General features: G+C 38.7%; 2 protein-coding genes and 1 pseudogene across 2 annotated transcripts in view; 1 reads left to right on the top strand and 2 right to left on the bottom strand.

The window, feature by feature from the left end:
• Window positions 1–2,047: 2,047 nt before the first annotated feature.
• Window positions 2,048–6,953, bottom strand: LOC111326323 (uncharacterized). Its single transcript, XM_022930293.2, has 8 exons — window positions 6,776–6,953; window positions 6,341–6,558; window positions 5,753–5,873; window positions 4,962–5,055; window positions 3,772–3,837; window positions 3,472–3,552; window positions 3,156–3,311; window positions 2,048–2,546 (listed from the first exon to the last, which is right to left on the bottom strand). The coding sequence occupies exons 1-8, from the start codon at window positions 6,893–6,895 to the stop codon at window positions 2,299–2,301; spliced, it is 1,104 nt and encodes a 367-aa protein (XP_022786028.2). The 5' UTR covers window positions 6,896–6,953; the 3' UTR covers window positions 2,048–2,298.
• A 1,951-nt stretch (window positions 6,954–8,904) lies between these two features.
• The window catches only part of LOC111326294 (fibrocystin-L), a 48,944-nt gene continuing 31,295 nt past the window's right edge, over window positions 8,905–26,553 (top strand). The window contains exons 1-19 of the mRNA XM_088753410.1: window positions 8,905–9,042; window positions 9,144–9,218; window positions 11,763–11,904; window positions 12,350–12,458; window positions 12,704–12,761; window positions 18,574–18,661; window positions 19,085–19,138; window positions 19,268–19,341; window positions 19,566–19,676; window positions 19,786–19,896; window positions 20,774–20,866; window positions 21,032–21,273; window positions 21,727–21,978; window positions 22,069–22,153; window positions 22,262–22,534; window positions 22,925–23,256; window positions 24,861–25,149; window positions 25,247–25,546; window positions 25,972–26,249. Coding sequence (XP_088609536.1) covers window positions 8,973–9,042; window positions 9,144–9,218; window positions 11,763–11,904; window positions 12,350–12,458; window positions 12,704–12,761; window positions 18,574–18,661; window positions 19,085–19,138; window positions 19,268–19,341; window positions 19,566–19,676; window positions 19,786–19,896; window positions 20,774–20,866; window positions 21,032–21,273; window positions 21,727–21,978; window positions 22,069–22,153; window positions 22,262–22,534; window positions 22,925–23,256; window positions 24,861–25,149; window positions 25,247–25,546; window positions 25,972–26,249 — 3,036 coding nt within the window. The 5' untranslated portion in view covers window positions 8,905–8,972. The remainder of the gene's footprint in view (window positions 9,043–9,143; window positions 9,219–11,762; window positions 11,905–12,349; window positions 12,459–12,703; window positions 12,762–18,573; window positions 18,662–19,084; window positions 19,139–19,267; window positions 19,342–19,565; window positions 19,677–19,785; window positions 19,897–20,773; window positions 20,867–21,031; window positions 21,274–21,726; window positions 21,979–22,068; window positions 22,154–22,261; window positions 22,535–22,924; window positions 23,257–24,860; window positions 25,150–25,246; window positions 25,547–25,971; window positions 26,250–26,553) is intronic.
• LOC148742255 (uncharacterized) lies at window positions 15,823–16,319 on the bottom strand (annotated as a pseudogene).

Genomic DNA, 26,553 nt, shown 5'->3' with positions numbered 1-26,553 from the left:
CTAGTAAACCTCAATATTTCATCGATTTGAACTCCTAAAAGCCGTATTTCCCCCCTTCTCTTAATAGTATGACCGTCAACAGAAAAATTTTGATTATCGTTGTTTTGTCAACATTTCTCGGGTTGATCGCTAATAGCTGGAACTTTTCTAGGTTGGTTGAGAGATAGTTGTTCTTGTACCACGATAGAGCTTTCTCTCCATGTATCTTGATACTTTGCGCGACAACGTCATGGTTCTTCCCCGTGACATACATCTGATGGTCGTCGGCATACATGCTCAAATTAGCATTATTTATATGGAAGGACATATCATTTTGGAACAAATTCCACAGAAGGGGGCCAAAGGACGAGCCTTGCGGGCAGCCGAGCACCATCCTTTTCCAGTCACTTGTCACTCCTTTTATTTTCAATCAATTGAGCCTATTGTCAAAGTATGATCTAAGAAGGTTGAGAGAATTTTGTCCAATGCCATAGGTCTCGAGTTTCTTTACGATTAGAGAATGGCTCAGAAAGTCAAAGGCTTTACTCAAGTCAGTAGACAGTATGTACACCAGTTCCTTTCTGTCAAAAGCTGATTTCCAGTCTTCCACGAGTCTAAGTAGAGTGGTCTGACAGCTATGATGTCTTCTATACGCTGTCATTCTCTGATAGAGAGTTGGGTCATAGTGCCCGGTGATTTGCTTACTGAGCATAATTATGCTCAAATGTCTTATTTACGGTAACAAGGGACGTGATGGGACGATAGTTCTTCGCCAGTTGTCTGTCACCTTTTTTAAACACTGGCGTCCACTCTCCCATTTTCCACGCACAAGGCCATCGCCCCAACTCGATACAACTGTTGTAGAGAGTCATTAGCGATGGGGCAACTCCACAGGCCACGTTCTTAAGGAGTTTAGGCGGTGCTCCGGGGTCCCACACACAGGACTTTTTGGGGTTGATATTTTCAAGCGCCAGTTTGCACTTGATCCTTGCAAGTGCACTTGATCCTTGCAACACGATTAAACACGAAGTGCGTTCCTAGGTATGCTTCTCTTAGAGTTTTAACGCTGCCATGGTTGTCATGGTTCTCTTCTGTGATGCAAATAGCATTGTCTCCTACAATGCTAACAGCAGCTGTGGTGAAATAGTTCAGTAATTGCTCAGCTACCTCGCACTGATCGTTTACAATGATGCCCTCTTCTGTTTTTAAACTGATTAAGGTGGACTCCTTAGTTTTGCTATTAATAAATGGCCTAAAGGCGTTGTAAAACTCCCTTGGCTTGGATTTCAGCTCCTCTGATTTGCGAACCAGTATTCCATGATAGCCTTCCTCCGTTCGCGTGTGGCAATTAATTCCTGTACTTTCTTGTCAATTTCTTGACAAGAAAGTTGCTGGGAAAGGCAATTTGAGCAAAAGTGAGGAATATTTAAAGGAAGAATGGGCCCAAGTGCACAGAGATACTGACAATTCCTTCAACTACAAAATAAATCAGAAAACACACTTCGGAACACACAGTAAGGAAAGGCTTTACAAGCGAATGCACTGTGAAAAGAGCTTCAAACAAAAACAGGTGTGACGTCAACACTTCAGGGTTCACGGTGATTAGAAACCTCACAAATGTACTCACTGTGAGTCAAACGCTTCAGTCAACCAGGAAATTTGCAAGGACACGTCAGGGTTCACAGTGGGAAGAAACCTTACAAATGTATACTCATTGTGACAACAGCTTCAGTCAATTTGGAAATTTGTGAGTACTGTGACCTAGAGTCCTCAGTGGTGAGAAACCTTACAAATATACTCACTGTGACAAATGCTTTGTGCATTCTGTGACTTGCTTCAAACACAGATTAGTATTCAAAACTGCACGACCAAACCCTCTGATTCCAAAAGCATACGGCCAGTAAATTCAGCTCCACCTAAGATTTTTGCTGTTCAGCGTAGTTACTTGGCTGCGCTTGCTGGACCAAACTGGGTAGCTATAAAAACTGTGAATTTGTTCTTATAGGTAAATTCCTTCAAACGGCTTTGAGCAATTGTGCAGTTGTCCCTTAATTTATAAGAGCATATGTACAGTGTAGACAAAGATGTTTATTTGTTTTTGATACCAATAAAACAATTTTGATTTAATGTCTTCACTTAGCTTGTAGCTGAATTTAAATATTTCCACACTTAAACAAGGCGTATATTGGATTATGTAAGAAAAACAGCTTCATGGTTTAGTTGATGACACAATTATAGGATAAACAACCTTAAGTGTGATGAAGTAAATCTGCCAGTCCAAGAAAACTAAGTATTATACATATTTAATGAACCAGTTGATCAATTATAGCCACTTTCCAGTCTTGTTGACCCAATATGGTTGATTCCCACCCACAGTGACATGGATTTTAAAGAATCTGAGCCAACAACAAGTACATTGTCCTCAATGAATGAAATTGAGCTGATGGAGTGGTGCGATAAAACCACATGCCAAGGCTGTGTAATTACTCCCGCATCTGTTTTCTTTATCACATCACTCATCTTATACAGGTTAATAGTTTGGCCTTGATCAACAGTTGCAAGCCATCCTGGAAAAGACAGTTCAAATTTAAGATCTGTTTAGTGTTTAAGATAACAAATTTAAGGTAAAACTGCACTCACTGTGCACAAGCAAAAGGTCAATAAGGGTTTTGCTTAGCCACAAGATCTAAACACCTCAAACTTGATTCAACACACACTAAAACTTAGTTCCGTTTTTTGGTGTGTTGTATGCTGTCACAAAGGGAAAACCATAGAACCTGGAGAAAGTCCTAAAAGCAAGGAAGGAGGCCAACAGAAAACTCAAAGCACATGTTGCACTAAGTGAGGAAATCGATCCCAGGTTCTGACAGTTAGAGGCAAGTTAGATGTACACCACATACTAAACTCTTCTAACCAGTTCATAGAACTGAGTTTCATGTATTGTTAGTGTTCACTCTATTGCAAGGAAAAGATTTTCCTGAGGAATTTCATCTGGGCCTTGTGACAACATAATTATTTATTTTCCTAAATTTGTACCACGATGCTAATCTACATGTACATGTAAGTGCTAAGTCTTCTGGCAAGATCCTGTCACCTTGAGTGATGCCAAGCCTATTATAAATATACATTTGTAGCAAGCTACAGGTACATGCAGTGGTAAAAATCACCCAGCTAACCTTCTTCTTGGCCTTCTTTAGCTTGGACAGCAAAAACACCATGGCCACCTTGACTGCTTGGTAAGAAAATCTCTTGCAGATTGGGAGGATGAAGGTACCACAATCGACCAGAGCTGTCTGACAATACACAACTGTATGGCAATACACGCTGGATTTCTAGAGGCACAGTATAAATAATTAAGAAATGTTACAGTTCCAGAGAGCCATATGACTGGTAAGTGAAAAAACTGAGAATACATCATAATTGACGCAAATGCTATCATATTTGGTTATTTTTTTTGTTTCAATTCCTCGTGCTCAAAAACTTTTTTCAAACCTTGTACAGTGCTACCAACATTTGATGAAGGGAAAGGAATATGTGTGCTTGAAACCTCCATGTGTCTGTCAGGGTGAACATCTGAAAAAAAAAATTACTGAGTCAAAGCAAATACAAGCTAACACATCTATCAGTTGGATGAAAGAGTGCAATATTACATGACATTGTACACTTTACCCTAATTGCACTGTGGGGCACTTCAAAGCAGAAATAGGGACAAAGTTACTTAGGGGGCTTGCTATTGCTTTAACCCTGAGTCTTATTACACTTTAACCCATTTCTTAGAGGCAACATACATACCAGTGGGTTGCGTAAGTGAATGAAGCGAGATACCTCCTGACTCACCAACAACTAACAATGGGGGACCTGAGGAAATATGTTTTTAAACAGTTCTTATGCACAGTGCACAATGTATAAATGTAAGAAAACTCATGACAAGTAACTACATGTAGATGTAGTTACAATGTAAGGGAACATGAGGAGTGCAGAAGAACTTGGGAAAATGTGAATGCACTGGGTCCAAAGCAAATAGGTGGCTTTGGTATTTTGAAACAAATATAACTGGTTAATTAATACCACCACACTTTGACCTCTGTTTCTTTGGACATAGGACAAAATAAGGCCCAATGAATACTCAACAAGGTTTGATTTTTTTTTTATTTGAGGATACTAACATGTCATCTTTTAGGAAAAACCACTACTTTTAACTTCAATTTCCTGTAACTCAGTAATGTACCAGTATTTGCAATGGTGACCTTCAGTTTTAGTCATTTAATTGTAATTAGCACAATGTAAAAGACAGTCATATTTCTAAATTAAGTTTTTTTTAAATAATCTTCAATGAACATCCAGGCCAACTTAAGTTATCCCTTTGACCTGTTCCCTTTCACAAAACATGATAAATATACATGTCTGTTAAGGAGCTTGATGGGTAGCTATTAGTGGTTATGAAGTCTTTACTTGGACTGAAAGGTCTGAGGTCCAGCCCTAAAAAGTGTATTGATTGTCTAGGCACATGCTGTTCTTGATCAAGGCACTTTCATTCTAAGAAATCAATAAGTTGGGGTGGGAGGATGTGTAGCCTTCAACGAAAAATAAATTATGTAAGTTACGTAGTGTGGAGTGGCAACATCCAGCCTCTATTTATTTGCTTCATGGTTTGGAACCATTGATAAGTTCCCAACAGTAGTCCGACAAACCTGCACTGCATGCACGCCTCACCTTATAGACAATGTAGTTGAATGTGTACATGACTATAACTTGGAATTTTATTTCAAGCATCGAGTTATGGCATTTAGTTTTGATATTAATCCTAAGTTCTTTTGAGGTCAGGAATCCACAAAATTACTTCATCATGCTTAACATACCCTCTTAAAAACAAACACCCCTTCTCCTTTAGAAAAAGAAGTAACCAGTATCCCCTACTAGTTCAGTTTTAATTACAAAAACCACTTTCTTTCTTGAAAAATAAAAAACCCAATAAAAAGTACCTTTTTCTGTACTAGAAATCAGTGCTACATCATGGATGTTTCTGGATGAATGCACCTTAGAAACTAATTCAAGGCTAATTGCTTGATTCTCCACCTGAATAGAATTACAGGGAACAAAAAGAATGTCTTTATCTTGAATTAATTTCTGAGTCATGTGCTAATCAATTTAAGCTTCAACATTCACCTCTCCCCCCTGAGGCACCACTCCCCCCCCCCCCTGAGGCAGCCCACAGGCATTTAATGATGGGCCATGCTTAGAGGGGGGAGAGAGGAGTTTGCGGGAGAACAGACCAATCTTCAAAAGTTCAAAAGCCCAGTAGCATTTCCTGTGAGGGGAGGAGGTATCACAGCTTCAAATTGATTTTGTTCATACAAAGTTATTAATTTAGTTTACTCATATTACTAAATCGATGTAATTTACAATATGACACAACTTGATGATGCCATGCAATTTCTGCATTCTTACCACAACTGAACATTTTTGGTGTGGTGCAATTAGTTCTAAAAGAATCTTTGAGTTATTACACTACACATGTAAGTAAAGGACTTTTACAATCCATATACACCACCAGGTAACTGTCTCTATAAGGAAATGTTGAAATAATGCATTTACTGTATGTACAGGTATGTGTTGCATGTAAAGTCTGTTTTGATGGTGGATAAAATCATTTTTCATAAATTAAATTGCATAAAGGTGAACACATAGGCTTACATTGTAGTTTAAGGTACCCTATATATTGGCAAGGTCAATGTGCTACATAATAACTTATTAGATAATACTATACATGTACCTTTCTACATCTCCATAAAAATATCAACCCTGATGACACAGCCACTGACACATACTCCTTCAGAGCTGCCATCTTTAAAGAGAGGTGTGTTCCTGAGCTCTCTGGGAGATTTAAAACAGCTCTGAAGATAATCCATAAAGATAGAAGATACCTTCACTCATACACTGCATGTTATACATATCCCAAAACAGTTAAATGTTGGCATACTGAAGAAGACCAATGGCGCCAATTATACAAATTATACAACCTGGTTGATGTTATAATATTTTAACAATGGGAACAGCATTTCCCAGATGAGTTTTACTCTGCTACCTGGAAACAACTTAGATGCTTCCAATCAATTTGATGAGACAAGATAGGAAATTTTACTGTGTAAATGTAAATGCAGGCCGCATAAAGAAAACTGGAGGTGAGGGGGCTCAAAGGGAGATAAAGGACTAAGTGCTGGAGGGGAGATGGAGTCCATAAATAGAACTGATTTCCATAGGTTCGGTTCTCCCATTTACAGCAGTGCATTGGGCTTTGCCCTCCTTCAGCATCGGCTCAAAATCTCTCGTAACGTTAATCATGATCAGTGTGTCTACATACTTAAATTTGCCATCATTGAATGCATTCTTCACAAGGTCTTGTATCACAATCTCCTTTGCGGTAAATCCAAGTGAGCTCATGACATCCCAAGCTCTGATCTCCATGCATGACTTTCCCTTAGCAGAATGAGATATCCCCAACAAAGACATCCCTCCATTTTCATGAGTAACAAATACCGTACTCACTCCTTCCTCCAGTAATAAAGGTGGTGTTTCTTTCTGTAGATACATAACATGAAGTGACAGGATATAAAACTGCGCATATACTGGTTTCTCTGAAAATGTGTTTTATCTGGTTTCCCTGAAACCGTGTGTGTAACTAAGAGCTCTCCTACAGCGTATCCACAATTTAAAACAATTTAAAACAGCAAACACTTCAACCTGATCTAGGTTTAGTAACGGTTCGATCTGACAATTGTCGGCTTAGTTGTGTTACCTTCAAGGCATGGATTTCTGTTTTCCGGTCTGTGTATTCCAGTCCTAACACTATCCCTTGACTATTTTCCGTGGAAAATGAACGAACAGAATGCCTCGTCTTCAAAGTTTGAAACCACATTTTCGAGCATGTTTAGATCCCATCCGCCATCTTGAAAAGCTTAGTAACCGAGCAGTTAACACTTGATTTATCCCATACCATTCCCGTAATCATTATTGTAGGCGGGAAACTAATATTCACAAAAAGTAACAACAACAAGAACAAAAAACAATCATGATATAAAACTTAAAGGCGTCATAGTATTGTTTGAGCAGGTTGAATTATGGCAGCTATTTACTGATGTGGACCTGCTATCTTCCCACCCATCCCACCCCAGGGGAGGATCTCCATCACACAGTAATCTCGTGTGTGGGAAATTAACGTCTCCTACCCCTAACCCTGCAAGAGACTGGACCTCCGTTTATTCGTTCTTATCCGAGAAGACTAGAATATCTAACCATTTCTTGATGTTATAGAAAGGTAGCTTCTTTGCTGTTTTTGCTTGTGGATATTTCCTAACCTACAGCATTTCATACTCAAAAGGCTGGATTCGGACATTATCACACTCGGAGCATGGTGCCTCAAAATGTTAGAAGTAGAGTTGTTAGTATCCTGATTGACTCGTGTGCAGATTCCATTCGACGAAAAGTACTGTCACGTCGTACCAGCCAAGAACTAGTAAGCACACAGGTATTTGTAAATATTAGTGCAGCTTCATCATTTGTTGAATCTTGCTGTTATTGAGGAATCCTCTTTTGATACGCGATAAACTACCATTATTTTTTAAAGGTGAGAGAGAGGGAGTCTTGCGGTGCACTGTGAGAGAGTTTTTGAAGGACGTTTCCTAACGTATTTGAGGTCGTTCACAAGTATTGTTTTATCTCATGAAAATACTTTTTGAAGGATTACAGAGTAAAGGGTTATGTTTTTTTTCCTTACTCAACAGTATCTGGGTTAGTGATAGCAGTTCTTCCTCAGTAGATTGCAAAATGTATTCCCGCCTAGTTGTGATGCATATGATCATTACTACAACTGAACGACGGTTTTAAAACACAAGAGACTGCCCTAACTTTCTTTCTCGTCTTAAATAGAGGTAAAAAATTTTGAGTGCAGATGATCAAGAGCAAAAAACTTATTTCAAACAAGATTTGCGGAAAAATAAACCTTTTATCAGTTGATCTTTAGCAGAGGCCTAACTTTGTAGGCTCTTGTTCTCTGGAAATCTTATTTCTCGGCTTAAACGTGATTAAGAGATAAAAGTACATTCGTGGATTAAAAAAAAAAAAACCGGCTACTAACAAGTGATAAATATCTTTTTTATTAGTATTTTTTTCACAAAGCCGCAGAAATGACCCTGAACTTGCAAAATTGTTTCCAATACATTCGAATTCTATGATGGTGACGTCATCATTGTAATGCTATCAGACTTCATATCCACTACAGTTCTCTTGTTCTCCACTTTGAGCATGTAAAATCACAAAGACCTTAAACCAATTTGAGATAACACTCAAAAGATTTACCCAACTAATTCTACATACAAGTGCACTTTGCATGGTTCTTAATTTGCGCGTCTTTTTTGGGATCGTTTATTTTACGTGCGCTGAGGCAGACCTCCAAACCAAGATGTCGTTGTCATATGCTACACCACGTTCTTTCTGTTTTCTTAATCTAATGGGGTACTTAGGTGCACTTAATGTCTCGAGCATATCAATGAGTTTGACGCAATAACATCACTACCAACTCAGCTGTTCTCTAGTCACTCCAGTGGCCTGGGAAGCTCCAATGAAAATACAAACTCCTGCGTCTTGACCGGGTTGATCTCTTTGTAAACAAAATCATATTTAACCCAACACGCTATGTAAACATCCTTCAGATATACTTAATGGTCTCTGACTCGTATCACGCAATAAGTGAGCAATTTGGGACAAGACCTTCAGAGATAACTCTGACAATTGAAGTGCAGAGCACAATTGGATTTGACCTTTTACGCCACAGTGCGTTAATTGCCCACTAAGCTGCAACCAACTTGTCAATCTTTGAATCACGTTTTTAGATCGGTTAATTGAACAGCAGAAGCAAGCGATATCCGGAGGAAAATCACACAGCTTTGCTCAAGAGAGCATCCAGTCGATTTTGCTGACAAAGCCTATACCACGAGATGAAGAACCGAAAAAAGGAAATTTTTCAGTCTGTGGCAGTTCTTTTCTTCTCTCTATCTGTAGCTCAAGGTATAAAGAACAGTTTCTCGACAAAGTCCGGTCTTTGCCTCTCACATGACTTGGCTGCAAGGAAATGAGTAATGTGGAGTTTATTTGTGTTTTATTTTCAGGTGGCCGTGTAACTCAAATTACCCCAACAACTGGAAGTTTGCTTGGAGCAACAAGATTAACGATACATGGAGAAGGTATGCTATTCTGAAATTTGCTATTGTTAGCCGATGATTTTGCAGTAGTTATTTGGCTTATTACTGCTATGTCACAATAAGAAAATAACTTTGCTGTTAATCAGTGTGCAAAATTTCAATCAGTCAAAACCCAACCTCTCTCATCAAAACCTCGGCAGTTTTGACTGGGATATATATATTTCGACCGCATTATCACTTTGATCTAAGGAGGGATAACAATAGAAATTCTAGCTTGGTTTGCATTATCTGTTTGACCGGTTTCATGGACATCTGTGCAGAACCCAGACACAACACACTACACCTTCATTAACCGAAGCGATATCCAACCAAAGGCTAAGTAATCGCGGAAAAAAACTTCTTTGACAATCAGCTTGAAAATCTTTGTTCAGACTTCTTACTAACTATGAACGATTGAAAAATAACTACTTTAAATGTCAGGGACATGAGACAGATAGGTGACCTTACAACTAATTGTTTTGTTTGTTGAGATTTTAAGATAACTACCTCTCACGAACACAGAAATTTTTAGATGCTTTGTAAGCCATCGATTAGTTAACTCGTGCACAAAAAGTTCGCAAGTTTTAGAAGTCACTACTTTAGAGAAACTCGCAAAATCAAAGCAGGGTTCTTTTTGGGGCCTTAGGCGGCATCATGGTGAGACAAGCTGTTATTGAAGGTGTTCGAATTTCACTATTGGAGACCAATTAAGTCACCTGTGCATTTCAAGTTCTATACCGATGTTACAATATTAAATTATGCGAGTAAGCCAGGTGTAGGCCAAGCGGGAATTTTTCAGAGTCTTTAATAGTCGCCGGAACAACAAGAAAGCGAACTGGACACAAAAGTTCTCTAAAATTCATGCCAAATTATAAGGAGAAATCGCTAATGCAGCCAATTTTGCATATTAAGTTTTTTCCTAATTGCGCTTAAGTCCGATAAAAAGCGGGCACGAGTTACTTCCCGCAAAGCCAACAACGTGTTGAAGAAGTTTGCTAAAAAAAAGGACCGACAAAATGTTGGGCTTACTTGTCTAAGAAGGGTCACGTTCTTTGGATAAAAATAACCCTACCGTTTTGAAAACACCCCCGCTAGCCGTGTTCCACGCTTGTGAACATAATCAATCGGTTGAGAGGGGGTCATGTATCAAGGCATGGATCCAAATCTGTGCGATAGAAAAGAAGTGGAAGTGGAAATCAGCCCCCCTGGTTACATAGCTTAGAGGAAATATTGATTCTTACCGCCACCCAGTTTTGCGTTATCTGATGGTATGCTGATGTAAGCTACGAGTCTAGCCATTTTGTTGCTTCGCTTCAACTGAAGTGAGTTGGTTCGGTTCAATCGATCCAATCACAGGCAGCCCAAGCTCACAACTAGAAAAGCGGACGTGACTCTTACCGTGTTGCGCAACGTTTTATATTTATAAAGGTTTGTATGGGATGTTATCGGTTTGCCTTAAAAGAGAGAAAAAAATGTCTTGTTTTGAAATAAAATGGGCTTACCTTATTGCCTTGTTGTTTTCTTTGTTGATTCCTAGCGTCTCAGGCCATTTTGAAGCGTTTTCGGCGAGTTAGCGCTATGTTGGTGTTCAACTGCTAAAAGAAAGACAAGGCCGGAAACCTATTTTAGAAGTGTCCGTTGCCCGAAGCGAATAATTCCGCCAAAAAATTACCACCAGTCTCGATTCCCCCAGAAAATCAAAGCAGAGATGTTGCAGTTCCATTTCCATTCACTCGATTCCCAATTCCTCCCACAGATCTTTCACAAGCGATGCTTTTATCTCCAGATCGATCGGCTTTCCAATTTCGAATTTGGCTAGTTGAAACATTTGTGGGCCCGTTCGCCGATCGCACAGTATGTTGGTTAACAAAAATAAGCCCGGCGAGGGTAGCCAGCGGCCTGTAGTCGACAAAAAAAACACTTAGCTCCCCTGGTCCCCTTCAGGGTAGTGAGCTAGGGCTGCTTGTGATCCAATAAAGAAATCAACGTGTGACACTTTTGGCTGCAGAAATATTATTGTATAATTACCTTGTAACGTTTTTGTCCCTTGTGAATTTTTGTAACCTAGTTTTTGATATTTGCATCTACAACTATTCTAGTGAGATGAAATATGTGACATTTCCTAAGTCGCATAGCATATACACGTACTGCCTTTCGATGAAACTTTCATCTCGCACATGTAAGTTCCTGGAATGTTAAGATGGGCCAAGTTTTTGTGAAGTTTTCGCTACCGCTAATTAAAGTAATTTTATTAACCACTTAACAGTAGTACAGTAAAACCTCCCAAAAAACAAAGCTCTCATAATTCCCTACTGTAAAAGCTCAAGTTTTAGACTCGAACTGCCGCAGAGGCTGGTCTTGAAAGACAAGCTAGCATCTATAATCAAACGAATTCTTATACCCCGTGCACTACAAATTGCAACTACCTAAAGCCGTATGAATTTAGGGAAAATTGTCCGCAGAAGTTCAGGATTTCTGATATTGAGCAAGGTTTAACTACCGTAGATCTTTTCTTCATTTCTTAGATACCTATCTTAATCATTTCAGGATTTGCACAGAATCAGTTCAACGAGTTTGAGAAAGAGTTGGGCAATAACGTCACCCTTGTATCAGTCTCTCGCGCCCATGTTGTACCTTGTGACGTTATCTCGTACTACACGACCCCGTATCGAATAGTTTGTCAAACGAGGTCAGTACATAATTTTCATTGCTTCACCCTTGGTCTTTAATGAACTATTTCGCAACTTTTAGATCAAGGCAAATGAACCTTTGGCCCTTCTGCTCTAAAAACCAATTAAAACAAACATTTAAACAAACAAAAAAACAGACAAATAGTTGGTGTCGTCCTAAATGAAGATGAGGACCACAAGTCAGCTATCTTTATTATCATCATTTTGTCGATGATTGTAGATTGGCAATTTTAAACTTTCCCTTTCAACAACGCTTGCAGCACACTTTGCATCGGCGAAGTCGAGCCCGATACCTTCCAGTAAACTCCACAAATTCTCAGTTTTTTTGTCCTTTTCATGATCAAGAGTTTTGGAAACATTTCAACGGATTCCAGTACTTTTCAAAGCAGAACAAACTTTCGTTTCTCTCAGTGATATGTCTTTTATACTTTGTCTCACTTTAAGACCCTCCCCGTCAGGAGAAGATAGCTATAACATACGAGTGTTAGTGGATGGGAAGTGGCTGCATAACACAGGTGTAAATGTGTATTGCCGAGGAGAATGTTTATTTAAGGTAATAAATATTCCTGTAGGTATTACTGTTGTAACTTTAACTTGGCCTGCACGTTACGCTTTAGACATATTTCAAAATGAAGTAGACAAGATGTTAGTTACTTTTAGATATAAGGTAATTATTCTAAAATAAAGTAGAAAGGCATTTTCTCATGTGACACTTTGACTTTCTCTGGAAATTCCAATTGCCCCTATGAACGAATGATACCTTTGGTTAACCAATCGTTAAACACTTTATTCTTTCAGTACACTGAAACGAAGACACCAACAATTACTTCAATAACACCGAAATATGGACTACCTGGTAAGTGCTCTGTGAGATTATCCGCGTCGCGTCTAGTTAATTTCAGGTCTGAGTACGTGGGAGTATGATGTGCACTCAGGCATAATCCCTGATTTGTCACTATAGATATGACACTTGACGATCGATAACTTTAAGCAAGCCAAGAAACAGGGGAAATTGGTAAAAAGAAAAAAAAACTTTTCAAATATAGCTCTCATTCTTATAACCTTGCAAGGGTTCGAGAATTTAGGCACAAAGGGAAGTCGCCTGTGTAATAGAGTTAAGTTGATTTTCGCATTTTCATCACAGAGAAAATAACACCATGTCATATATTGAACCTTTAAGCTGTTAATTTGGTATCATGGGCATAAGCATTAAGGATTTGGCATTTCAAATTACCTCCAGATTTGACATCTCTGTTAAAGCATATCAGTTGACAGCTTCAACCGAAAGCTTGACATTCCTGAGTGAGAAAAGATTCGCTTCCACAGCTAGATGTCGGATGAAAAGAAAGTCGCATATTTGACCTAAATAAGAGGTTATTTAACGAAAAAGTGCGACTTAAATTTGTGACTGCAATCGTGCGAGGGATTGAACACGAACAAAATATTAAATATGTTTCAATGACACATCATGCTTTTGAACCACATTTCAGTTTATTTATAGAGTAAGTTTGTATCCCGTTGGGTTTATCTTGGTAGCCACTTACTGTACCAGTCATCTACAAGCGCGACGGGTTCCCAATACCACAAGATCTCTAGCCAGTCAGTGAAACCCGTTGTTGTGGCTCACAGCCAGTTTTCTCACACTAAACATGGCATCTCTTGCCCGCGCTACTTCGGCAGCAACGGGGTATCTTAATGGAACAGCTTATTTGACTACTGTTGGCGGTTTAGACCGTTTAGGTGGTTAGAGAAAAGGACATTTGATGGTTGATGGTTAAAAAATGTTTTGGAATGGAAGTCCATCGAGAGCTTTTATGTTGGCATATTTATCGTGGATATAAAATGAAACAAAAAACAAAACAAAACAAAAAAAATTACGCGATCACTTCTGCTGATAATGAGTCCGCGCTCGGTAAGAGCAAAAATATTTGTGCATTTTTCTTTCGTTTCTTCATTCCAAATACAATGATAATTATCAGGGGCGGATCCAGGAATATTTGATTGGGGGGGTCCTGAAACTTTGGTTCAGAAAGGACTGTTGGACTCTTTTGAGGCAAATTACTTCTCCCCCACACCCCCTCCCACCAGTCCCTAGTCGTGGTTGCATGTTATAATTCCTTGGCCGCTTACCGTTTACTTCGATTCATTAATTAAAAAAATCAGCCAGTTAAACAGTGATATATGATCCTGTTGATGTAAGAATTTCAGTCTCAAAGTTGTAAGCGTCAGGTCTGATAGGAGGGGTCCGAACCCCCTGGACCCTCCCCCTGGATCCGCCATTGATTATATGTTAAACTCTGCACAATACGTGGAGATGGTTGTGTTGGTCACGCAAAACACGTAGGAAGGAAAATACCTTTAAAAACCAATCGGTTCCTATCAAATTTCTCATATTCTAATTTCGAGGCAAAACAACATCTGTGTGAAAGAATAAGTAAAAAAAATTAACTTAGTCTCCAAATTAATTGCCTGCAAGCCAGCGACGAAATGTTTTCTGATAAAAGTCATATTTGTTTGCCGCGAATTTGTGTAAAACGCCCTGTGCGTAGATATATTTGCTTCTATCATATGGATCTGAGTGCTTTATCGTGCACAAAAACACTCGTAGAATTCCGACCACTACACCCGGGAACCAAGTGGTGTCTTTTTTGCTTGTAACAAGAATGGCGATATTGAGCACCGATGTCACCGTTCCTGTGTTTTCAAACTTTGCCGAATGAATTTAGTTTATTTGTTCTTTGGAATATTTATTTTCGCCGCAAGATCTGTTGTGGTAAGCGACGAAGAAGTGACAGCTTTTTCCGAACAACCAGCTTAAAAGAACAAGAACACCAAAAACAAAACGCATCTCCTATGGATTTCTCGGTAGTTGCGACGAGATAAAGCTAAAGTTTTGTTTTGTTTGACGGTGCTGAACAGCCTTCAAAGGTTCGTAGTGAAAAGAAGATGAAAATAAAAGTATCTAATGATTCAAACCAGTTCTCGTGTATTTTGGACTAACTGAAGGTGCCATATGTAAACCTTTACATAATTTTGGCACTGGGTATGTATTTGTACGAAAGCCAGCTTTTCTATTTATATTTATTGTCTATAAGATAAAAAGAAAATTACACGTTAACTCAAAGATATGTATTTTATATCCTCGTGGCACAAATATATTGTTCTTGACCTCGAACATAAAATTCACGTGTTCTCGCAGCCATGCAATAATCTCTGTCTATGCATAGTTAGACTAACTATGGTCTATCAAAGCCGACAGCTCATTCGCGGCGTGACTTGACTCAACTTGACTTCTTGCTATGCAATATCTGAGAGACCTTAAGTTCATTCAGGAGCGTGCAACCTTGGATATTTAATCCTGGTTAACGTTGACTGGGTTTATATACAGTAAACAACAAAGATCTAGGATTTTTCACGTTTAAAGGATAACTGAAGATGTGCTCGTTTAATGAATGAAAGCCAACCGCATTGAACAACCCTAAGTGGGTATTTCACTAGACTACGATAAAGATAGTCGAAGTTCGAAATTAACAGAGTATTTTTTATATTGGATAACCATGATTATCGAGCGAATCACTATTCTAAAGAAAGGGAAGAGGACGAGAGATTGGTTGATTTACATCACTTTTATTTCTCTGTTTCGAGAAAACTTGTCACATTATCCAGCTTTGCCGGATCCCAGCACCAATGTCTCATAAATCATGACGTCGTGTCAGGTTACTTCATTGTCAATTAAAATGCTCATCGCCGCCATCTTTCGAACATGGCAGACGCGGGCCTGCCAAGCACAGTCCCTGAAATTCATAGAAATAAAAATTGTGTTTAGCTTGCCGCGTGAATCAGCGGGAAGCTTTATGGCCAGTGGTAACCACTGACGTTGTACTTTGTAAAAAAAATTCCCAAACAATTATCTGCGGTCAGCGAACACATTTCTCGTTGTTGAATTTGCCAACAGCACCACATTTAAGGGTCCAGACGCGATCATTCTTACAGCCCAACCAGTAACTGTACAGCGACGTGATTGCGTTGCCTACAAATATGTGAAGTAATATCAGGAATTAACTTTAAATTGTTCAGTTTGAAATTAAACAAGTTAAATAAAAAGAGGCTTCAGCCTCACATCCACATACTTGAGGAAACTCTGCCAACAAACACAGACGTAAAATGGCTAAAATAGGAAGCAAAAGTTTCTAGTCACCAATTCCTCACCTGAAATTCATTGGCAAGTGCCAATCATTAGCCCAGTCCCTATCCGATGGCAATTCAGAATTGCAAGACGTCGATTGTCCAAAGGAAACGGCTAAGACTGCCAGGAACGCATAGATACGAATCGTTGTCGACATACTACCTAAAAAAAAGAGAAAATATCAACATTGTCTTTAGACTCCAATTTTATTGTGAAAAATTTGTTTAAAAATGCGTGCCAATCAAGCTTCGTAGTCAAAACTCAGTTTTTTTTTGCCGTATAAAATTAAATTAATTTGTTCCATTACAATTTGCGTACTTCCCTTTCATAACTATTTTAAGCAAAGAGATTTTTGATGAAATTTCAATTTTCACTGTGACTGAGTTACCAGTGTTGCCAGACTTTTGTCTATGAGCTTCTTGAAATCTCTTCTGCTCCTCTTAATAGAAACAGTAGTGCTGTGTTGGAGAGCTACTGAAAATGCAGAGCTTTTTTTAATGAGTCATTTCCGTGACGTACCAACCAAAACTGTCCACGAAAAACACTGTTTGCAGCTCACATACATACATACATACGTATATACATACATACATACATACATACATACATACATATATACATACATAAACTTTATTGAAGTGTCAAGGTATTTAGCTAAAAGCTAATTGTGGACACTATAAATGAATAACACGAGTATAATATAAGATTAAATAGAGAATATGTAAAAATATTAAGGATATGTTCTCAAAATATCATTAATATAGTAATATAGTGGCAAGTAGCAAGTATCTCATCGCAAAAGGAGTGAAGACCACAGCAAACCTCCTATTAAAAAAATAAAAAGTTCCTTGCTAAATTAAATGAGCTTGAGAAATGAGAAACAAACTTTAATTGTAGAATCATTTCATAATTCCTCTAGATTCGAGCAGTTTTCCTTAGCACAGTATAGGCGGATTCATGCTGACGTCATTGTTTACATTTTTGCTCATTTGCATACGGCTTTGCGTAAAGAAGGAAGCATGTTAGATACAAATTGACTTTAGGCAGCTAAGGAGCTAGAAAACCTTAGTACATGGTGAAATTTTTAGCTCTTTGAGTGTAATATTCAACGAGAAATAGTCCATCAAAAACTGCAAAATTTCTGGGTGGCAAAAGCGCTAATGAGTTCATACATTCTATGTAAAATTTTGAGTTTTTAAACCCGTGTTGCACAAAAAGTACTCAATGCATCAGGCTCGTATTCGTTGGCCGAGTTAATCGTAGTTTGACCTTTCGATATTCAGATCTAGAACTGAACTCCATCAGAAACTGAATTGCTTATGCTAATGAGGCAAATATTGTAAACAAGGATTCCCCTATTTGGCGAGCATCAAAACTTGTAAAGGCGAATTTTTCTTCCAATTTCTTTTCCCTACCTGTGTGGCCATAATTGTTTATAAAACTATATAAACAGGTAAATGTATGCTGCTGCAATTATTTACAGGAGATAAAAACTAAATTTAGGAATGAATGAAACACAGTTCTGTCCATCTTACTTTGTCTAATTACATGGGTCATCCATGTAATTAGACAAAGTAAGACGGAGTCAGAGTCAAAGTGGAAGATACACGTAAAATACATGCATTTTATTGATCTACGATGATAGTTGCTTTTGCTGTAATTTTATGAATAGCTGGAGCGGCGGGTTATTACATTAATGACATATAAAGGTCTAAAATGTTCTCCAAAATAGATAGTCAGGATGCATGTCATCGATCGAAAACTGAGGGAACGAGTAGAATTTTTTTTGTATTAATTCTGAATTTACAGGATGGTCTTCACTGTAAGCTACTATAGTTAGGGATAATGACTGAACAAATTGTAATTACTTTTCTCAATAATGAAAACAATCAACATTTTTCAAGAAATTCATTAAAATCATTCGAAAGCAACACGTACATGCAAAACAGTTTCTCTCTGCGTTGCCGGAAGTGAAAAACTTTATGATGCTGCTACTAATCGGTATCATAACCCATTTTTAACTATGTACCAGTTAAATCGGTCGAAAAGTGTTGCTATGTAGAAAATGTCAGTATTAACCCGGAAGCATTAAGTCCTCGCTTTGTTGATCTTTCAGTTCTATAGGAGTAGCCCCTGAAAGAAATGAAGTCTTTGACTCCCCTCTCCACTGTAAAAAAAAAAAAAAAAAAACAGAAAAAAATCTCCGTTTGGGGCAATGATTCTGTTAACCCCATTTCTTTTCATTTGTTCCTAGAAACAATAAAGCTATTTAATATTTTCAAGGTTTTTCTTTAATGAAATGAGCAATTGGGATATTTTTTATGATATTTATAGTATTAGCGAACAGCTATAAGGAATCTGATAACTACGAAGTTGCATTCGAAATTTCTGTTATATACCAATCAAATCGTCCGCCAGTTTACCATAAATTTATTTTCATTCCAACTACAAACAATGTTCGAAATTTACTGTTTTACGACAGGATCACTGTTGGAAATTCGTGGAAGGATGTTTACAGATCAAGTTATTGAAACAGAGGACTTTGACCCAGAGTTATCCTCAATTGAAAGGTACAGAAGGGGCTCAAAATAGGATGTTGATAACAATTAGACTCTGTGCCACAGTAAAGTGCATTGCATCAACTATATTAGCTTCTGTTATTTTAGAAGTCATAGAAAGCTGTAGGCTACAAGCGTCTTTTGCTTCATTGAATAAAAGATAATATAAAACATTCCTCTTAATGAATTCTACTTAAACGGGTCATTTAAATATTAATATTTTCATATAACTTTATCACCTTCAAAAATGACTGAGTGCCTACCCCTCACTAAAAACATTTATGGTTGAGCACTTAAACAAGGAATTCTTATTATTCATTCGTAAATCGAAATGATTTAGATGTATCCATGCTGTTTACTTTGAGCATTCAATTTTGTATTTGTCAGGCACATCTGATCCTAACTTTCTTATCACCTCTTTAATTTTTCTTGTAGGATTTTTGCTGGTGCGGATTTGTGCGAGGCTAAAGACCCAGAAACAGACCAACTGTAAGTTAAACATGCACATCCGAGTTTTAGATCAGGATATGTATGATTACGCATAAATGTATATCATATTGAGTTGTGAAGTACTTAATGCAAGTCTAAGAGTTTTTTTGTTTTTTTCTTCAACGTTAGATATGGAATAAAAATAGAAGACCAAAAAACCAAGACGGGTTATATAAAATGCAAACCTGTTTCACCACTGATAGGTAAGAAGTATTTTTACTGACTGTCAGGAACGTGAAAACCGAAAAAAAAGGGCTTCGTACACAATGAAATAGAAGGCATACTCCATCCAAATAATAATGGTCTGTGCTTTAATGTGAACGATTTGAATTTCACTGTCATGGTCATGTAAAAATACAATCAATACAGAGATAAAATATCAATACAGAGATAAAATATCAATTGAGGTTGTGGCCTATTCTTGCAGGATCACAAAGAGTTTCCTTCTTGGTTTCCGGTTATGGCCGATCCCGGATGTCTAAAGATGTCATTTCAGTTGATTCTCAGGACAAACTTTACCTTTTCCAAAGTCATGCAGGTAGCGTTAATGACCTAATGAAAAAGATTTTGACGTCATATAGAAAAAATGCCGGAAAATTGATAGTGAAACCATTATGACGGTGACTTTACTGAAATTCCATTTTCAGATGTTGTTGAAGTCAGCCCGGCTGTTGGCAGCACGGCAGGTGGGACAGTTCTTACAATAAAAGGCAAAGGTTTTGATGTAAGAGCAAAAAAAGTTTCAGTTGCAGTATCAGGTACGCTTAGTCCATGTCCATGTGCGAATTTCGGGTTTGTGGGTCGAGAGTAAGGGGGGGGGGGCGACGAGAGAGAGAGTCGGGGGAAGGGAGTGAGTGATGTGCACTCTTGGATTCCTCCTAACTCAGTACGCTCTCAACAAAGAAGAACGTACTAATGGCATGAGTAGGTCTCTACGGCTGAGATTTCAACCTCTGCGGCCCCTTTTTCGTCAACACTCATGCCGTGTTTCACTCGTTCGTTTATTAAACTAAAAAAAAAACAGTTCCATCCTAATTCATCAATTTTCGCGAAACAGATATAATATCGGAAATTTGAATTAAAGGATTAAATTTAATAACCGCCTCCCGGTTAGCTCAATGGATAGAGCGCTGGACTGTTGTGCGGGAGGTCGAGGGTTCGAGCCCCGGCCGGACCAACACTCAGGGTCTTAAAATAATTGAGAAGAATTTGCTACCTTTCTATAACATCAGGAAGTGGTTAGATATTCTAGTCTTCTCAGATAGGGACGATTAAATGGAGGTCCCGTCTCCTGCAGGGTTGGGGTAGGAGACGTTAATTTCCCACACACGAGATTACTGTGTGATGGATGTCCTTCCCCTGGGGTGGGATGGGTGGGAGGATGGACAAGCACGAATGGTTCCAATGTTCCTTTCTAGTCCTTCCCCACTGCAAAACTTGAAAGTGAAAATGGACTAAATTAAACTAAATTAATTAAATTAATAAAGTGCAAAAAGCAAGGATAACTTCTTGGAGATGCAAAAACTCTGACGTAACTTCTTTCGGCAGCCAGAAGAAATTCCCTCTCCAGCATGCGACACGAATTAGATTTCTGTTTATATCCGCTCACCTTCTTTATTTTGTTGTGTTTATCAGGTGTACCTTGTGAAATAAAATCAATAGAAAGAGACATTATTAAATGTCAAATAAGTGAGGCCCCTCTGGCAGATAACGATGAATTTTACCCAGGTGAGAAATTTTACCGGCCTAAATCTTAGTGGATCTGTCCGTAATAATGAAGTCTTTTTTCCAGAATGAAGTGGTAAATCAAAGATACATAATATGTTAGGATTAATTCAGTCTCATAAGCTACCCGAGGGCGTTGACAAACATCATTTTGACCTAACCTCACAGGGAATCGTGGCCTATTACGTGAGGTACCGTTGCGAAACCGTACCAGCTCGTTTTCTGTATCAGGAAACGGAGGACTGAGAAATACGGCTTCCGAAGTGTTACCCGAAGCAAGTTCAACATCATTCAGTGACCGACTGCGAGGCTTCTTTATACCACCATCAGACAATAACTACACGTTTTATATACAAGCTGATGATCTGGCCGAGTTATACCTAAGTGGTAACGAATCTGCCTCGGCTAAGGTAAATGAGTAAATATAAAAAAAATGGATACAATTAAATAAATAGATAAATAATAGAAGAAGGTGCCACTCTCTTTAACTAGGAGGATGAATGTTCTGGAAATCTCTAGAGGCCGATCTTTTTGTCTTGTTGCCAGTTAAAAATACCTTCCGCAAGTTGTACTAGACTAAGTGTCTTGATGTCGTTTAATTGCCACAGAATTAATGATGCTACTTATTTCACGAATGTTATAATAGAGATACCTGTATAGTTTTAAAAAAGCCAAAGGCTAATTGATTGAGTTTCATCATTAACTATGCGTCATTTCCATCCCCTTTTTGGTGTTCAAAGTCAGACAAATTTAAAGTTTGTGTCCTATGATCACCTTGATGTGATCTGCTGATGCCCTTGGAAAGGGTTAAATTATTTCAGCGTTTCATGATTTAACACCATGGTTTCGTATCTTTTCTTTAGACCAAAATTGCATCCTGTCCTAAGGCGTCAGCCAGTTGGTCTGACTTTCCAGAGCAGAAGTCGATGATGGTCTCTCTGAGAAAAGGCCAGTATTATTACTTGGAAACTGTTCATGTGCAGGGTGGCGGCAAATCCCATCTGATGGTTGGAGTCAAAATGCAGAACACGCGTCACGTGAATTCGCAAACTGGCTCGGCAGTAAACGAGAAGCAGCAAATTCTCTTGAATTCCGTGAAACGTCCTGAGATACAAGTAAGGCAAAATGATTTCAAGTCTGAACTTAGCTCACCGCAGGGGCACGAAACTTTCCTTTTCTGACTCCTATACTTTGCTCCTTACCAGGTGATTAACATTACCAGCTGGGATGACGGGAAATTGTTTGAGGTGCAAATTGTGAATGTCATCAGATCTTGTAATCAAACCAAAGGTAAACCAGCTAAAATACGCTTGATAGACGTGTTTAATCGATTCCAGGTATCATATTTGCAAAGTTATAGTTATGAGCATTTCCTGATAATCATTTCTTTTGTTTCAGGGAATAACACTCTCTATGAGGAAGTATTTTTTCTAAGTTACAATGGAGACAATACTGTTCCACTGCCGCTGAACAGTATGACCGCTAAAATGCTTCAGTGTGCAATCAACAATCTCACAAGCATCAGGAAACAGGGAGAAGTTGATGTAACTGAACTAGTGGCCAACAACAAGTCCACTTCCTATCGAGTTACTTTTCTCTTCAAGGATCCCCAAAACACAAACATGTTGCGATCCAATGTAACATGGGTTAATATTACACGAGCACAGAAAGGTAAGAAACAAAAATGTCTCAAAACGATGGCATCAAGTGGAAAACCTCACCGTTCAACAAATTTAAGGCTGTTACCTACGACTGTAAAATACTTCCGCAAGCACCTAAATGAGCCCTGTTTTATTCTTTCAATTATTTCTTCATGTTTTGTTTTCATTTGCAAAAAATTCGAAAAAAAAGTTTTTTATACACGTTTGGTTGAGGTTTTGAAGGAGGAGATGATAAAGGAAAAACAAACAGCCGTATCTTTTCCTTTGCCTTTTCCCCGCTCGTCTCAATTCATCCTCGTATCCATTCTTCTCTTGTCACGAAACACGTAGATAGCGATTGGGTATGCGTCTGCTATAATATGCTACTGTTAATCATTGAGCCCCTTTCCCTTTCTCTCAGGGGTCCCAGGTAACTATTTCTGGAAGCTTTCTTTGGCTGGAAGAATATCAGGAAACATGCACATAAATGCAACAGAAAATGACGTCAAACGACAGCTCCTGGATATGATTGGCTGGCACTGTAGCTACCAAACACCTCCAGACCGCGCCTATTATTATAACGGTTTTGAAACTCCATCCTTGGGCCCCGAATACGGTGAACGGGTGCTGAAACAAACAGCAAATTGCGGTCGGTTTTCTTTGAAGAACCCTAAGTATATTTTCTTTGGTGGCCAGACAAAGGACAAATGGGGAAGAATCTTACAAGGCTACGATGTTGCTCGATATGAACAAGTACGTATCTGCCTACTGTTACCGATAAACTTGAATTTTATTTAACGCCCTTCTGGAATGTGGTCCGGATGAAAAAATGGTAATGATAAAATGGCTGATTTAAAACGAATCCTACACGGGCGCTACAATGTAAACCCTGAGATCTTTGAGCAATGGAAACAAAAGGTTTCCTTTCTACCTCTTCTTTGTTGATGGGGATAAAATATATATATGCTAATATATGCTAATATATGCTAATATATGCTATCAGCACTGAGACCGAGACGTTGGCATAAGAACTAAAAATGTGACCTGACGCAACAATAGCAAACTGATAAGATGGAAACTGTTATCGAAAATTTACAATTTATTTTTTTCCTGTGGACGTTCATGTTGACTCTGTTCGCACATGAAATCTTCTTGGCTTGATTGTCCATGATTGTGGCATTCTGTAGGACGATTCCTCCTTCTTAAAACCATCTTTAGCTGGTACATTCATCGTCACAGTAGTTCAAATAGGTATGATCTGACTATAAAAACCGTTTTGCAAACCTGGCTTTAGATCATTTAGTTACAGAGCTTATTTGGCTGCCACGCGGCTGATGTCGTCTGCGATGTAGACCTAGAATTCTATTGAATCACTGACTGACAACCATGCTAAAAATGAATTATCTTACAATTAATCCATTGACAATGGCTTATGTATAACCAAAAATTTAATTTGTGCTTGGCGTTTGCCAATGACACATTTGAGAAAATGTCATATCTCAAATGAGGACAAGTAATTTTCGACCATGGACGATTGGACGTTTAGTCCCGTAATGTTCTCTCATCATGTGACCCGTCCGGCCCCGCTCGCGCAGTCCCAAAGAAAACCATAGTGGAAGCTGAAGTGTGCAGGGCCGGACGGGTTGACTTGAACCGGTCCGGAAAAATCCTTCTGGCCCTGCTGCCCTCACGTCGCTTTGTTGCAAAAACTTAAAGGAAAACAGAAATGAGAGAAGTCGCGCTTTTCATTCGGAATTTCTTTTTCTGACTCGAAAAAAATAAAGTTGTGCACTTCCAGTTTTTTTGAGTGTGTGTGCCCGTCTATCGGGTTTTTGGTCGTATGATAAAATGCTTATTGATTGACTTTGGTCGGGCCGGACGGAAATATTTGGCTCTCGGTCATGGGGCACGGACCTCGCTGCGCTCGGTCCCTAAGTCATGACCTCGAGCCAAATAATTTCCCGTCCGGCCCTGCCACTCAGTCAGTAAGAAAAATATTATGGAAAATGTTATGGTTTATCGCAATATCTTTAGTTTAATGGACGTTTAATCGTTTTTCTCACGATGCAGAGGCAGGCTATCAAATTTTATCGATCGCAACGTTTCGACTGCCATACGGCTAGTCTTCGACAGGCTATGAGGTCGAGAGTTTACATATAACTCCTTACAGCACCATGGTTTACTGTTATTCGTGTGTTTTGGCGCACTGTCATCGGTGTCTTTAAAGCTCTTTTAAAAAGCAGGGTAATGTCTTTCTAATATCATTAAATAACAGCACAAAACCAGATTAATTGAAAACAATAGCTGAGCTTGACGATATTGTCAATAGTGTGTAACTTTGACTTATTTTTCGGCAGCTCTGTTTTTCGTATAAAGGAAAGATGAAGGACTTTATCGATTTCCGGATATCATATACAGACAAGTTTGGCGCTGATCAGCAGTCGTGGAGGAAGTACAGCATTGTTACTATCCCGGATGGAAAATGGCATCAGCTGTGTATAAATGTTCATGATAGGGTTTTACATGATGTAAACGTAAAGGCTGATTTGCGTTATAAGATATACGTTGAAGTTATCAGTGTATCACGTGATTTGAAAGCAGATGTTTCATTCGACGACGTTTTCATATGGAGTGACCCGGTAATGGGTAGGTTTGAGTAGTTTATCAATTACTTTAGCGGCGTTTTATTTTCAGGAATAATTAGAAAGAATTTATCAATATGTTTACTATTTTTCTACTTTAGTACAAAGACTTCTCCACGCTTCCGAACCAGGGGGGAACATCATAGAATCCGTGGATGTGCAGAGTCTGGGACCGAGTGTCTGGTCTGTGTCAATGACTCCATCATGCTGCGGAACTGGTTTTGAGCTACTGCAGGTTGCAGATGCAATATTGGTCGGTGGTAACGCCACATCCGACCAGGCGGTATTCAGGCCGACTAACTCCACCGAGGACGCAAGCATTTCTGTGTCACGTTTTCAAGCTGCTACTCCTCCAATAGGAGGGACTTTCGACATCTTCTTGGAAAATTATAAAGTGAAAGGTAACTGTACTTTTTTCTATCCTATTGTTAGTTTTTAGGATCAGTTGTTATTAAGTCGACGTTTTTTATCTTCAGTGTCGGTTTTACGATCGATTTTGACATATTACTGTTTTGCAGTTTTGTAATTTTGATTTGGTGATGGTGGTCTATCGATCACTTCATTATTCTGACCAAAATTACAATTAAATTAAGCAGTCGACCACACTTTTATCAGTTTACTAGCGTAATGTTGGGAGAAAACGAGAAAGCTTTATAAATCACTAGCCGGTGACGAGTGACTTACCTGTGCAATAAACGGTACGTTTTTGACCAAACGGGGTACTATTAGTTTCTCAGTTATTTTATAATGCGCGATAGACATTCTTTTTTCTACGGTAGATATTTGTTGAAAGTACTTTGTCTTCTGTGTTATCCTCTTTCTTTAGGCATTCCTGCCAACATATCGGCAGAAGACCTCAAGTCCACTCTGGAAGGCAATTTTGATATCGGTAAGGTCAGCGTCAAAGGTTTTGGAACATGTTCGTCATTTTCTTGGACGATAGAATGGGCGACCACAGGAGGAGATCAGCCCGCTATCAGAGTCGATGGAAACGGCTTGACAGGAAACAACGTGTCAGTCAAAGCTGTTACACTCGATGACGGAGGATTGTTTTTGAGGCCAATCCCCGGTGATATGCTGCGTGTAGCTGAAAGAAAGCCTCAGGTAAGAACTGATTCTAAACGGAAAGAAATCAGAAGCCAAAAAAGCTTGCCACGAACATTCAAAACACAAGTCAGGGTAGTTTTTGAGTAACATTTTTTTTCTACCGTTGAGCAAATTCTTTTTGCAAGTGTAAAGGCAAATCAACGCAAAGTAAATCATATTGATTCTCAGGAGTTGAAAGACTAAATCAAAGTATATAACTGATTTTATCAAACTCGGCAAAAGTTTAGCGGCCAGCATAAACTGCCGTTGTGAGAAGCAAGCATCCAAATGCTATTTTATGGCTGACATGGGGCTTGTTTTA

This window comes from Stylophora pistillata, chromosome 1 (assembly GCF_964205215.1).
Source record: "Stylophora pistillata chromosome 1, jaStyPist1.2, whole genome shotgun sequence".
NCBI lineage: Eukaryota > Metazoa > Cnidaria > Anthozoa > Scleractinia > Pocilloporidae > Stylophora > Stylophora pistillata.
The sequence above is the reverse complement of the archived record's forward strand: the minus strand, read 5'-3'. Positions and strand labels throughout refer to the sequence as shown.

Coding starts and splice junctions, on each gene's coding strand:
- LOC111326323 (XM_022930293.2), bottom strand. CDS start 6,895: ATGTGGTTTCAAACTTTGAAGACGAGGCATTCTGTTCGTTCATTTTCC. Junction 6,559..6,775: donor CAGAAATCCATGCCTTGAAG/GTAACACAACTA, acceptor ATGTATCTACAG/AAAGAAACACCACCTTTATT. Junction 5,056..5,752: donor TTTTATGGAGATGTAGAAAG/GTACATGTATAG, acceptor AATTCTATTCAG/GTGGAGAATCAAGCAATTAG.